Here is a 15,638-nt window from a genome sequence, read left to right as displayed (position 1 = left end):
ATTTATTTCCTTCATTTGTCACATGAGTGAACCAAGGCTCAGGAGCAAGAATACTATGAAGCAAATGGGATGGTATTGGGTTGTGCTTCCTAAGTCCTGAAATACTGCCATTTATTATTTTTACTAGTAGCGGCAGTAGCAACAGAAATGATTATCAGTAGATGTAGACAGAATCATCATGTCCTTGAAACTCCCTGGGGAACCAAGGGTTTGAATGACACCCCCAGTAGACAGCCTGTGTTGGGAAGGGGTCCTTTTGTGGGAGTGGACAATCTTTACTTCTTCTTTTTTTCTTTGATTGATTTATTTATTTATATAAGCACTGGGTACAGTCAGAAGCACGGGAGGGTGAGAGAATTCACCAGAGCCAGAGCAGGGAACAGAACAGGCAGACCGATGAAGTACACTGCTGAGGGGCGCAGCGGGAACTGCAGGAGAGGTCTGCGTGCCATGTAGGACCCTCCCCAGCGGTTGGGGATCAAACCAGAGCTGCAGAGGCTGCACCACCAGGGGAGGCCCAATCTTTACTTCTTACTGGGTGGATCCCAGCCTGAAGGGAAGGCTTTCTACGAACCAACCCCTTGCCTTGCAGAAAGCACCTCAGTTACCTGACACCACCACCAAGAAGGCAGTTCCTTTTCAGGGAATCACATAATGAAATGACAAACTTTGGAAATGCCTGATTCTGTAAATCAGGACATTGCTTCCATAAAACATAAATAGTTCAAAGGCTCGGCAACATCTTTATTTCAGAATATTTTCAGCCTTGACTTGTTCCTGTAAATGATGACTACTAACCAGAAACACAAAAGGGAGCAAGGGAATCAAAGAGCTTTGCTATCTCTGATTTTTCTTCCCCCATCAATCTAGTTTCTGAGTTAACCATGGATGCCTATCTGGCTCTCATGGATTGCTTTACTTTAGGGAAAAAACAAATGACAGTACAGCCACTTTAGAATTCTTTGAGGGGATTGGGGGCTGTGCAGTGAGCTTTTGTGCAAATGGAGAAAACTTTCAAAGCTGCCAACATCAAATTCCAAAGGTGCAGGTAGAATGTTGTCCATGCCTAAGAGTGGGGCAAAGGGCTCCTTTGGCTCCAAAGGGTTGATTTGTTTCAAATATCTTTAAGGAACTTGACACTGTGAAACTACCTGCTCTCAGGGAATCTGAGAAAGTCCTAGAATAGCTTTCTTCAAGGAGAGCAGAAGACTTAAGGCTTTGTTAAAGCTCTCCCTATTCATTCCCTGGACTGCAGGCCTGGATGCTGAGCTTCAGGGAACCCCCTTCCTGGCCCTCCTTTCAACACTGCACAGCCTGGGTCTGGGTGACAGGGAGACATGACCTCTTGCATTACCTGGGCCTGTCAAAGGACTTGGAAATCCTGCCTGAGGGTGACAAAAACCACATTTGAGAAGAGAAAACCAGACAAAGGAAAACCAGTGTCACTAAATGACACATGTCATTTCTATGGATAATTTGGAAAAAGTAACACAAAGAACATGACACTCAGATGAAGAAATTTAACAAACCTTGTGGCAGGATGGGCCAATTGGGACAGATTACTTCCCAGGTATAAAAGAAGTCACAATTAATTTATTAATTTTTAGACATCAGCAGGTACCAAAGCCAAAAGGCTATTATCAAGGCATATATAGATCTTAATTTTTTTTTTCAAAAATCTCTCTATTTAATTAGCTCGTAGATAATTAAGGGGACAAAACAACAACTTTCCCATTCCAGGGAACATATCTGCCTTTTAAATTCAGCCACAAGGTCCATGAAGGACTCAATCCTCCCAGTTACCTGCATATTTCTAGGGAAATTGCATTCTGAGGTTCTTCCCCTTCTTCCCCCCTTTGTGAAAGGTCTGGGTGCTGGGGCAGCCTGAGAGCTCCCCTCCCCCAAGTCCTGGCCACTCTTTCTGCATGGCCCTGGAGGCAATTCTCCTGACGCCTCAGGTTTCTCTGCCTCTGTGGTGTCTGAAGCAGAAGAGGACTGATCAAATGTTTCTTTCTTGTTACACCAGAGGACCTACCAGGAAATGCTGCCTTACCTCCATCCTTCCTCCTACAGGTTAGAAATGAAGGGCAGCAGCTTTGACAATAGACTGTTCCTGCACCCCCAGAAGCAAGGCCACTTCATTTAATTTTGCACTGTTCCCCTTCATCCCAGTCTGTCCCAGGTGAACCAATTTTTCCCTGTGGCAACAGTTAGCATTTCCAGATACTACCCTGCTGGATCCAGGTTTTGACAATAGTAATAATGTCTGAACAAAGTGTTTGTTTCTGCTTTTCAGATCACAATGCAAGAAAACATCTTTGTTTCCTTTGCTTTTTCTTTTAGTAGCTCTGAATTAAAGCCAGGCAAAGGGGATTTAACAATTGTTATTTTTGCTTTGCCAATGAAATTTGTCTGAAGATTCCCTTTTCTCCCCCTTCTCTCTTCTCCCCTACCAAGCCCCCTGCTCCCTGTCCAGCCCATTTCCGAAGAAAGGGTTCGAGGGTCCAGCCAGGTTCTTCCCAGGTCCCTACACCTGAAAATGCCCTTTACGACAAGGCCAAAGTGCCGAGGAGCCGCTTAGACATCCGCCACCGGGACTGCCTGTCCTGCCGCGGGTTCGACGAACTGCCCACCAACTCTCCAAACACACAGACACCTGCCAGATTTCACCTGCCTCCCTCCTGCCCGGGAGCCCCCGAGCGAGGCCCTGCCTTGCAGACGGCCACCCAGGGGACTGCAGGGCTGAGCCGCCCTCCCTGGGGAGCGTCCAGCGTCCCAGCGCGATCCGCACCGGAGCACGTGAGCTCGAGCCTCCCGGAGCCGCGCTGCAGGCGCAGCAGGTGCAGTGCGCGGGCGCCAGGGTGCCGACCTACCTTCACGAAGAGTTCTATCTCCGGGTCCCTGCCGTCCCCGTTAGCCATCGCCGCGTCCGTCATGCCGTCGGCGCCCGGGGCCACCGTTCCGGTCCGTGGAGGCGCCACCTCTGCGGCTCCCGGGCCAGCGCTCCGCGCTCCTGCTCCTACCCAGCGGGGCCCCTACCCAGCGAGGCGCTTATTTATTTATTTATTTATTTAAATCTGTTTCTCGAGCCGGGGACAGCGGCGTCTAAGAGATCGGCGTCCCGGGTGATCGCATGGAAAGGACAGAAGCCAGCTGGGGACAGGGGACGCGGGGGCAAGGTGGGTTCGGGGATGGCAGCCGGTCCCGGGAGCAACAAGTGCCGGGCTGCGGGGAGGTGTCACAGGATCCTGTCCGCGATCCCGCAGCCTCCGCCAACGCGCCCAAAATAGCCAGAGGCCGTGGGGCGGGGTCAGCCCAGGCTGGGTCGGGAGGGGCACCCCGCGAGCACCCTGCAAGGCTGTGGCCGGGGCCCCCGCCCCGTGTGATCCTGGCGGGCGGGAGGCGCCGACCCCAACCGGCCAGGTACAGCCACTCAGGAAGAGAGGGTGTCCTGGGAAAGGTGGGGAGGGGCAGGGGAGGGGAAAAGGGAAAGGGAAAGAGAAGAGGGAAGGAGGAGGGAGTTGAGGGAGAGGTGCACAGGCAAAGGGAGAGGTCAAGAGGGAGAGATGACTTTAGGTCTTATGTTTCATTAACGAATCTTTGGCTCCTCCAAGTTGCTCTACTACCAGCATTTCCCACTGGGAAAGCTCCATCCTGCTTTAGCAATGCTCAGAGTGGAGAGGCGCTGTGGGGAGCTGGGGAGTGGAAGAAAGGACCCTTAAACAGGGCAGGGGGAAGCTGGAGTGGTCAGTAAGGTAGAGGGGTGAACCAACCAGGTCAGATGCACCCCAAAGCAAAGGACCTTGTCTTTTAAACTTCTGGGTTTGTTTTTGTTTGCTTGTCAGTTCTAAATTCAGAATAGTTCAGATTTTTGTTGTTAAGTTCTATTTATTGAGGTAATGTTGTTTTACATCACGGTATATGTCTTAGGGGTATAGGTTTATACCTCTACACACCTGTGTTATTTCACCACACCCACCACTGAAGCCCCAGGAATCCTCCATTAGACCCCCTGGCCCCTTTGCTCCCACCCTACCATATGCCCACTCTGGTCGCCTTACTCATAGTCCAATGTGCTCCTCCCCCTGCTGTTTTTACCCTCTCCCATCCCCTCCTGGATGCCTCATATCTAAGGTCAGTTTTCAAGGTTCATATTTTTCTGAACTTTCTTTTTGGTTTCTCTATATTCCACTTATAGAAATCATCTGGATTCTCCCCCCCCCAACCCCCCGGCCTTACCCTTCTGTCATTTTTCTCTGCTTTTTTCCTTTTGCTTACTTTTCTTTTCTGTCTTATTATTTCACGTCTATCCTTCTCTTTGGTTTCTAGTGAAGCATAATACACACAGAAAAAAAAATACGCACCTAGGTAGTTGAATGAATTTTTACAAACTGAACCCACCTATGAAACCAGCACCAGATAAGGAAATAAAACGTTAGCTACATCCTGGTCACAGAAACTACTCCTGGTCACTCGTTTCTATCTCCTTTCACTAGCATCACTCTCCTAGACCAGAATAACCTTTACCCCTACTTGTAATAGCACAAGTTAGTTTTGCTTGAAATCTTAGAGTAAATACAGTTTATATTCCTTGGCTTCTAGCCACTTTGGTTGACCGTTAGGGTTTGTGACATTTATCCATTCTTCTGTGTAGTTGTAAATCATCTATTTTCACTACCATGATATATTTATCCATTTTTCTCTTGAACATGTGTATAGTTTTCAGTTAAAGACTACCATGGATACTGCTGCTATGAACATTCTATCTTTTATACATCCTTTGGTATTTTGTGGACATTTTAATGTGGACTATAGGCTCAGGAATGTAATTGTTAGGTTACAAAGTATGAGAATTGTCTTCTGGAGTTAACACTGGCAGGTAAAGGATTTTCCAAAGTGATTCTACCAATCTAGATTTCCAACTTTCACTACTTTCAAAAATAGGCAATAAATCTTTTGCCTCTAGATTCTGGACAATTTCTGTTTGTTTTTGGCTTCTTTTTAGCTAATTATATTTGTGTTCTGTTTTACCTTACTTGCAAATACATATTTGTTTCACAGCTTTACAAAAAATAATAAAACACTTAACAATAAAAATATTTATTATGTATCAAGTAAAAATGCTACCCATTCTACATGCCCTAACTTGTTTAATATATGAAGATTGCAAAAATAGTGTTATCATATAACTGAGGAAACTGGGACATAAAGTATTTAAATAACTTGCCCTTAGTCATTCAGCTAGGAAATGGTGGAGTCAAGATTTGAGCCCAAACAGACTGAGCCTCTGCTCTCAATTACTCCACTAAGTGCCTCTCTCAAACTTAATACACACTGGGTAAGTCAGTTTAGGGAAATAAAGACCCTGCTCTAGTCTTTATAGAGATTAAAATCATTTCAGGATAATACTCACATGAAAGGAACACTATGAATTGGGGAGAGGAAGGGGATATATAAGTTAGTGTGGAGAGACATTATTCACCACATTTGGAGTAGGTAGAGGAAAAGGCCTGCTAAAGCAGAAGAAGGTGCTTCAGCTGAATCTTCCCAAATGTTTAGGAAGCTGATAAGCAGATAAGACAAGGTATTCTGGCTACCTTTTGTTGTTTCCCCACAACCCCCAAATGCAAATGTCTCCTTTTCACTGTGAAAAAAAGTCACCAATCCAACTTGCAACCATTATGGCACACCATAGGTTAATCAAAGTGAGGCACAATTACTCTCCCCCTCTCCTCCTTAGTTTTGGGCTTACATCACCAAAGCCTTCAGAGAAACAGTCACCTTCACAGCTGCACATTCCGAGCCAATGACTACATATTCTGGGAAGGACAAGGTTACAGAGGGAGACTGGTACCTTTACCACATGCTGCACAGACTCATCACTTCCCTGCTATAAAGTGTGGATAATATTTATGATATCAGTGTAGCAGAGATAAAGAAAATTATATACATATGCCTTTTATGAAAAATGAAAAATGCTTTACACTTGTGATCATTTTCTTAGCTATGATTTAAAACAATGATCTCAATTTTCTTTAGTCTACACCTAGCAGAGTTAGTTTTCATTTTATCTACTGTTTACTGGAAAATGAAACTTCCTTTTCAATTTCTAGATAATAGCTCCCATTTGAACACCATTGCAGATAACTGATAGTTTAGATATTATAAACCTTCAAGTTGAAAGTAGTCTGTTTTGGTGACAAAACATTTCTGTGCATTTTTCTAGTTTAAGAAAAAAGACTTCATTTTATGTCCTCTAATGTCAAAGTATAATTAGCTAGAATCACTTCTAACTTTGTCCAGAGAAAAATACTATCTTGTTCATTATTATACTTTTAATAATCATCATTTCACAAGTTTGGAACAAGTTTTAGGTAAATATTTACCGGGAAGGTATTTCAGAAACATATTTAGTACTTGAGAGCACACATACTAAACTTGGGACAATACAGAAAATATTAACATAGTTCTAATAAAAGGATTACACACAAATCTATATAATATCCATGCTTTTATATGGCTGTTAAAAAAATTACAACATGTGTGTGGTAATAACAACCTGTCTGGGATTGTTTCAATTACATAGCATAAAAAGGTGAAGATAAAGAGATTTAGGTAGTTTAACATTTTGTTACCTCATTTGACATGGTAAACTATGAACTCTAAGCAGATTGTAAAAAGACAGATGCATATATTATAGCCCTCCTAAACAACATCTATAAAATATATACTAAGAGATAAAGTAAAAAGTCAAAGATAAATTAAAATGTAATAACAAGAAATATTCAAGTAATCAGAAAAGAATAATGGATGGAGAAGAGAACAAAGAGAAAACTAATAATAAAATGACAAATTTAAATCCAACCATGTTGGTACTTACACTAAATATAAATGACCTAAATACATCAATTAAAAGCTGGAGATTGCTGAATATGATAAAATCATTAAAACAAGCAAGCTCCAAACATGTTATTACAGATTCTCATTTCAAATAATGAATGATATAGATAAATAAAATGTAAAATGATAGGAAAAGAAATACTGTGCAAACTCTAATAAAAATACAGTTACTAGCAAATTACTATCAGAAAAAAATAGACTCCAGTAATTATCAAGGATAAGGAGTGATATTGCATAATAATAAGAAAAAATGTCAACATGAAAAGAAGATATAATAATTCTAAATGTGTATGTACCTAAGAAGAGCAATTTTAAAATACATGAAGCGAAGGCTGATAGAACTGAAAGGAGAAAGCAACAAATACAAAATTATAGTTGGAGAATACAACACTCCAGTAACTGATAACGCAAGTATGCAAAAAATCATCAATATAGAATACTTAATGCTATCAATCAACTTGACCCATTGAACATTTATAGAATACACTACCCAAATACCAATGGAAAACATACTATTTTTCAAGTATACCTGGAACATTCACCACAATAAATCACATTCTGGGTCACAAAAGAATTTAAAAATAATGAAATAATTCATTCCATACATTTATGAAATAATGTTTTCTAAACATGATATAAGCCATTTGGATCAATAAAAATGTATCTGGAAAGCCTCTAAATATTTGAAATTTAAGCAGCATACTTTTAGAATTCATTGGTAAAGAAAGGAAAATTCATTGGTAAAGAAATTTCTTTACCTCCAATTTCTGGGATAATTAGAAAATGTTTTGAACTGACTGTAAATGAATATACAATATATCAAAATTTGGGGGGTGCAGTAAAATAGTTCCTAGAAACAAATTTATATGTGAAATTCTCTTTTTAGGAAATAGTAAAGGTCTCAAATCAATAAATAAGCTTCCACCTTAAGAAACTAGAAAAAGGAAAAAGATTAGCCATCTGAACACAAATCAAGAAAAAGGAGTAAAATAATAAATATAAGAACAAAACTAATAAATTTTAAAGAAAGACAAAACAATTGAGAAAACTCAATGGAGCCAGAAGCTGATTCTTATAAAGGATCAATAAAATTGGTAAATTTATAGGTATATTTTCCAAGAGAAAAGAGAGAAGAGATACATACTAAGAATATTAGGAATGAAAAATGGGAAAACACTACAAACTTTACAGAGAAAAAAAAGAACAATAGGGGAATATAACAAGAATTTATATGTTCTGCATATAAATTAGAAACTTAGATAAAATTAATCAAGTCTTGAAAGATGAAAAGTAAAAAAAGAAAAGCAGGTAACGTGAACACTCCATGTCTATTAAAGATACTGAATTCATAGTTGCATTCCAAACCCAGATGTTTTCATTAATAAATTTCATCAAATACTTGAGAGAAATAATACCAATTCCCTGCCTTCTCTTCCAGAAATGAGAGGCAGAGGAAAGTAAGGATTTTTGTAAAGATTTTTCAAACTCAAAAATAAGAAAACAACCCAATTTTAAAAAACAGGCAGAAAATCTGGACAGACATTAACAAAAAAGACATACTGACAGTGAATATGCACATGAAAAGATGATCAGCATTATCAAATAGAAAAATGTAAATTAAAAGAGATACCATATATGACAATCCCATATACTACCAAGAATGCAGAACAAATAAAACTCCCAAACATAGCCGGTAGGAATACAAAACTGTACATTCTGGAAAAAATAGGCAATTTCATATTAAGTTGATTACACACTTATCATATTAGCCATTTCTATCACCTGGGTTTTACCAGAGAGAAATGAAATTTTAGGTTCCGACAAAAATTCTGTACATTAGAATTTATAGCATCAGAATTCATAATTTGCCCAAGTTGGAACCAACCCAAATGTCCCTCAATAGGCAAATGAAGAAACAAACTATAGTACATCCATATATTGTTATATGTCTTAGTAATACAAAGGGGAACTATTAATAGGTACAAAACACAAATGACTCTCAAATGAACTACAGTAGGTGAAAGAAGTCAGTCTCAAAGATTATATACTGTGTGGTTTCATTTTTCTGACATTCTGCAAAGGCAAAATTATAGGCATGGATACCACATGTTGGGGTAGGAGGGGACTTGACTACAGAATGTAGAACAAAGGAATTTTTATAGACAGTAGAATTATTCTGCATCCTGCTTGTGAGGTGGTTACAATGTTTCTCTGTTAGAATTATATAGCAAAAAAGGTAAATTTTCTGTATATAATTTTTTTAATGATCAAGATGCTTGATAAACTTCAAAAAATGTAAAGTCACTAAGTTCTGTTTCCACATTCCCTTTCCAAATTTTGCTTTAGACCCTTAACATCAGATCTCATTTTGCCATTAACTTCAGAAATATAAACCAGATTACTATTCCTCAAGCCATCCTGCACCTAAGTATAGCCAGTCAATAAGGTAGAACAAATTGTTATTGAAACAAACAAACAAAAAAGCAAAATTAGCATATTTAGACTGAAAAAGAGTGTGGTGGGTATACATGACAAAAGGATATTTATTGTTAAATAATCATTATCCTTAGAGGGGGATCACCCAGAAATGTTCATCTTACCCAGTCCTGGAGTATAAGCGTATCATTAATTACAAGCTCCAACCTTTATATCCCTAATGATATTTAGTTGAACCCACTCACTCTGCCCAGAATGGCAGCTATTTCTATGGGAATTAGGCTGTTCTGTTCTGACATTCTCTACAGATGATCTCTTGGATAACACTAAGGGCTATAGGTTCAAGCTGAGGGGACTGGCAGATATTTATGATAGCCCCAGAGACACCAGTCATGTTGTGTCTCTGTGGGAGAACCAAGTGGATGCAGATAGAGGGAAGTGAGCCCTGGATGGTTCACACCAATACGAGGTCACAGGTTGTGCTGCAAGGGGGTTTTAGTGGGTTGCTAGTTCTGCCTATACTTATATTTTTATAAAGTGTCTTTGGGTGTGTCCAACATTACCAGTGATCTTTGTCCCCACTGCATTCTGCCTACTTGTGCTTAGCAATGGGAGAGGTCTTGGGAGTGGACTGAATTGAAGCCACAAGTGCTTGTCAACAATGATCATTCATTCCATTGATTCACCCATTACTGTTTCTTTCAGCCAACAAGTTGAGGGTACCTACTGTGTGCTGGTCACTGCTTATGCTCTTGTTAGAACCCTCTGAGAACTCCTGGTGATGAGCAGCCCTGGCTCAAGTGTTATTCCTTCATGGGTTTAGTCACATCTTTCCCACAAGACTAAGTTTCTTGAGGATAGCATACAGTTTTGTGTCTCTTTTGAATGATGCATAAAATGTAAGTCCCTAGCTATCAAATGTACACAAACATTTAAATCAACAGTACTCTTAGTACAGTGCACATGCTCAATAAATAACTGTTGATGGAATCAGTTCACGAATAACTGGCACCTCTTTTATTTACAGCCTTCACCTCAATGAGGGATTCTGCCTTTACATTACTCATAGGCTGAGTGTGGGGTTTTATAAAGATTCTTAACTAAAACATAGGAAAGGGTTATGCAACAATAGCTAACATCTACTAGGAGCCTGCTGTATGTCAAGAACTTTTAATCAATTTTAGCTTGCTTTATCTCCGTAATAACCCAATGAGGCAAGTGCTGTTAGTACCATTTCACAAATGAGGGAGCAAAGGCTTAAACAGGTTAAGTAACTTGTCCAAATTTGCTTGGGTAATTATAAACAATACCACGTCTTCCCATTGTTAAAGCCCATCTGCTAGCCACTATGTTTTACTGTGTGTGTGAAGCAGCATGAGGTTTAAGGAAGTTGGAATGCTGATAGCTTATCGAACTGGTGCAATCAGTGAATGACTGGTCTTGGATAAGGAACGGCTGGACTGGGGAATCTGGGATGCTCCTTTATTTAGTTAAGAGACACCAGAGTTGAGTTGAGAAAAGAAACCAAGAGGTGACACACAAAAATATAAAAATTACCAGCCCCTGGAGAAAAGAAAACTATGGAAGAAAGAAGTGATCTGAAGTCATGTTCTGTTGCATCACCATGCATTTTTGGCAGCATTTACTGCTCTAGTGATTGCCCTTACTAATGGCAAAACTCATACTTTAATCACAGAAAGATCACATAAAAGTACAGCTATACACAAATATATTTTTAAAAACCTTGAACAGGGTCCAAGATAAATGCATGTAACAAAATTCCAAAACTGTTGACCCATATTACTTTTATCCACACATCTGATTTTCTCTTAGCCAACAGGCTCATCTTACCAAATGACCACAGATGGCCTTTAATAATTCAAAAAGGGTTGTGAAATTAATGTAATTTTTTAATTTAAAAAAATCCAAAATAAGACAAAATAAGGCATGGTGTTAAAGAGAACCAGGATAGGGGAGAAGCAAAGTGAAGATCACTGGGGATGGGAAATCAGCATTCTATACAGGCAGAAGCAGGATGCAGAAAGTTTTGAATAAAATGGACAAATACCCATGACCTAGCAGATTAACTTCTGAAATGACAAATGAAGTGTTACAGTGATCAACAACTAGAATCATTCTCCCTTCTGTTGAAGGGTTCCCACCTTTCCTTGAGAATCAATGCTTTCTCTATTCATAGCCTACTGATTTCAAATGGCAATTTGGGGGTGGGGAGGTGGCCTGTGTTGGCCAATAAGAGTACCAAATCCCTCTGACAGTGATTGGTTCAAAATGGACAAAAGATCAATTTGGATCCAATGAGATTCAATTTTGGGAATTTTGTTAGCAATATGTTTAGAGATGATTTTCCTTCTTCTGGATTTATGGAGAAACTAGGATATGATCCTGAGATGCTTGCAGTATCTGTCATCAGTAGAGAGAGCATGCTTGAGAGTAAAGCCAACAGAGAGTAAACGAAGGCCAAGATATGGAGAGAGGAAGCCCAAGTTCTGATGTATTGTCTGAGGAACAAGGTCTCTTGGTTTTTGAAGCTTGATGCCCCTAGAATTTCCTGTCCAAATGGTCAGTAAAATCCCTTTTTGGGTCAGACTACCTTGAGTCAGGTTTTCTGATGTCTGCAACTGGAGATTCAGGTCCACTATAGTTAGAACTGCCACTGAACAAAGAATCATAGGCAAAAGATGCTCCATCTGATAGAAAATCTATCACAGGACTACTGTAAGGTGGACATGTGTCCACAACACAGTGATATACTTTAAAAAGGTGGTCATGTCCTGAGATGAATAAAAAACATTGTTTCTAAAGTTCCATACCCTTATATAAATATTGTATAGTCTTTTCAGGCTCATGAACTAATATAGAAAATGTAAGTTTAAAAATTTCAGAAATTGACAAAGTTGCAGGGAAATGCTATCTGTGGTGATTTAAAGATGGTTACCTAGCTACAGAATAAAATGAAAAGTCATACAACAATATCTCCAAGAACTGATTTTCTCCCCAGAAAGCATGCCCTTATAGCATAGTGAAAATAGCACTAGGTTTGGCTCTAGAAGTATCGTATTTAAGATTTGGTTCCTGACACTTTCTATCTTGTAACCTAGTCAAGGTTACCACCTCTCTGAGCCTCATTGTCTTTACTCATAAAGTGGGGATAATAGTACTTTTCCTGAAGGTCATGTAAAGTTTAAAAAATATTAAACATACACAATGCATTGAAGACAATCAATGGTCCATAAAGACAAATACAGAAAGGTGCAAAGCCTTTCACAGACGGTTTCTCACTTAATCCCTCACTGCAATCCTACATATAAGCTACTTTCATTACACCGTTTTGCAGATGAGGAAATTGAAACATACAAATTAGTCAGTAGGGATAAATAACCAGAAAGTTCTACAGCTGGGGTTTGAATCCAGGACTGTTTGACTTCCAAATGTCTGCTTTTAAAGATCTCAATCAGTGAGCAATGGTTTGTATTATTTAGGATGAATGCACTTAAATGAATAGAAAATTAAATTAATGAATAGAGATAATAAAGGCTCAGCCTGGAAGTGAAGGCTGAAGCTCATCTACTGGACCATTTGAGTAAGTTGTGAGGAATGGAGTACATGATCCTCTATGACCAAGAACACTGGTGATCTCCATCTGTACCTGGCTGTCTCCCTTTCATAGCTGGAGTTCCCTGAGCTACATGCAGAATTACTTCCTGAAAGGCATGGAATATTGAGGAAATTTAGAAATTATTTCTTAGAAATAGACAGAGTTGATGTAGCCGGAATTGTATTATTATGTTTTAAAAATCTACCCTAAACATTGGGGTAGCAAATGTATTGTAAGTCTTTTCTTCTCCCAGAAGTCCAGGAACATGTTTGTATTTGAGATTTTTTTCCCTCCCATATATTCCTTGAATAGCTCTCTCTCTCCAGTTCAGTCTCTCATAGAAAAAGAATAAAATAGTTCTATACATGCTCACCTAGTCATAACTAGGTAGATCAAGAGAGATTTATTTCAGTAGCACTGTAATAACTGGTGCTCTTAATATTCAGGGAGGAAGTTTCACTCTATTTTTGTCATATATTATCTCTAACTGTGCAATCTTTTATGGTCTTCCAGGAAGATTAACCCAACTCTTACAATTCTTGGTGGACAGACAATCAGAGTGTTACCTTAAATTGCTTCAATTTCCTTCAGGAAAAAGTAGAAAGCACTTGAAATATCTCATTTTGGTTAAATTCAGCACACCTACCTTGGAGAGCTGTTACTCAATGCCAAGGATAAATATGTGACTAAGATCCAGCTCCTGCCACGAGAAGTTCACAGTAAGCAAAACACATATTCCCCACTTCACCTAATTTCTAACTGAGAAAATACAATGTGCTTTTAGGGAAATAGTACTGAAATAAAGCTCAAAGTACTGAAACAGATGTTCATTGTCTATGTTTCCATGCCCAGAAGATGGGATAGTACTTAGTTCTATGTTAGTTGCTTCACAAAAGTTTTCTCTTCCACCAGGACAATGATGGCCAGAGTTAGTTCATCATTTTCACCTTCACTTATCTACTACCGCCTATTATACACCAAACACACTTGGAGACACTTGATTACCATAAGGAATAAAATGGTGGGAACAGCCCTTGCCTGATGGGATATGCTATCCATTGTGGAAGAGAGAACAAACATGTAAACAAAGAGATGCATAATTCTAAAATGTGATAGTATTTAAGAATCTGGGATACAATGCTAAAGAATTATAGTGCACGGTGAGGGAAATTCCTTTATAGGGTGTCCATGGAGAAAGCCTCTCTGAGAGGTGACATTTAAGTTCAGACCTGAAAGATAAAAAGTGACCAGTCATTTGAAGACTGAATGGAAGAGAGTTGGGAACAGAATGTGTAAGGGCACTGAGGTAGGACAAAGTGCTTTATGCTTGAGCAATTGTAAATCTAGCTTGAGTTTCTCCATAATATCCCAATTAAGCCTACATTGTGGGATCCTATTTTTACCATTTCTTATGTAACTACACTATGGGTCTTTGTAATTTCATTACATCATTGGAGATCTTCAGGGGTTTTCGTTCAGCAAAAATTACTAGCATAAAGAACCAATGTCGGTACTGTTGAACGTATGTTGGGTTTGTTGCAAATCACCTTCTATATTGCTCTACAACTATTCATAACTTCTCCAGTGAAATGCATTTTGGCAAGGTTTGCAATGCATCCCTATACAAATGACAGACATTAGCCTAAGACTCCTTTGTAATGTACAATTTCACCTCAAGGCACCTTAAACCTGGTTTTGCTCATTGGCGCACCTACAGTAGAGGAGGACATGCGCGGAATGGCAAAATTTATTCCCAGGGGCTGATATTTTTATCTAAGTGATTTTCTGTTTAAAGAATTGCATTGAGGGACCTCCCTGGTGGCACAAGGGTTTAAGTCGCAGCACTGTGAATCTATCCGCAGCCATTGCAGCACCAAGGGGAGGTGACCCACATAGCTCAGCAGACCTCTCCTGTCTCTCCTTCTTCTCCCCTCTGCAGTGTATTTCAGTCAATCTTCCTGTTCTGTTCCCCACTCTGTCTCAGTGAATCCTCTTACCCCCCACACCTCTGGCCTGTACCCCAGCTCTTGTATATGCATAAATAAATAAATCTTTAAAATAAATAAATAATTGCATTGAAATTCATTATTTTTACATTGCTCTTTTTGTATCTTGTAACTCCAACCACTGTCAATTTTTCCTCTCTCATAAAATTAACTCCCAAGATGAATAGTGCTGAATATAGATCCATTCATTTATCTCCCATTAACACAGTCCAGGGCAACTGCATCAGTAGACAGCAGCCTTAATACTCATAATGAAGCCTCCCAACATTAAGGCCAAAGTAACTGCTGATCTAAGCTCTGCCTTACTCACATACTCCAGGCTCCCTGCAGGAAGTCATTAAATTAAAGGGCAGATGGATGCAAAACAGCCACACCAAAGTGAACTGGCCAACTTCACCAGTCAATGCCAACTCCTCTGCTCCTTCCCTCTGGTCACAGGGGTACTGTGCACCTGGCCATGTGGATGCTGACTGGATAGCATCCTTTGTCCCTTCTGAGAGGCCACAGGTGGTCACAGCTGCTCACCACTGGATGACCATTTACCCTGCAGTGAATAAAGGATAAGGGGATCCTGTCTGAACAACAAACAGTACTGACTCTCCATATGCACCTGCCACAAATGATTATAAAATAGCAGAACAAAAAGAAGGGGAAGGAGCTTGCCCACACTCTGTATGTGT

At 39.8% G+C, this 15,638-nt stretch overlaps 1 protein-coding gene across 1 annotated transcript in view; it reads right to left on the bottom strand.

The window, feature by feature from the left end:
• Positions 1-2,936, bottom strand: part of CLIC5 (chloride intracellular channel 5) — a gene marked incomplete at both ends in the record, with an annotated part of 101,329 nt that extends 98,393 nt beyond the window's left edge. The window contains one exon of the mRNA XM_084258955.1: positions 2,874-2,936. Within this exon, the coding sequence (XP_084115081.1) occupies positions 2,874-2,936 (63 nt within the window). The remainder of the gene's footprint in view (positions 1-2,873) is intronic.
• Between the last annotated feature and the right edge of the window lie 12,702 nt (positions 2,937-15,638).

The sequence above is a fragment of the Talpa europaea genome (assembly GCF_964194135.1).
Source record: "Talpa europaea genome assembly, chromosome: 2".
NCBI classification, from domain to species: Eukaryota; Metazoa; Chordata; class Mammalia; order Eulipotyphla; family Talpidae; genus Talpa; species Talpa europaea.
The sequence above is the reverse complement of the archived record's forward strand: the minus strand, read 5'-3'. Positions and strand labels throughout refer to the sequence as shown.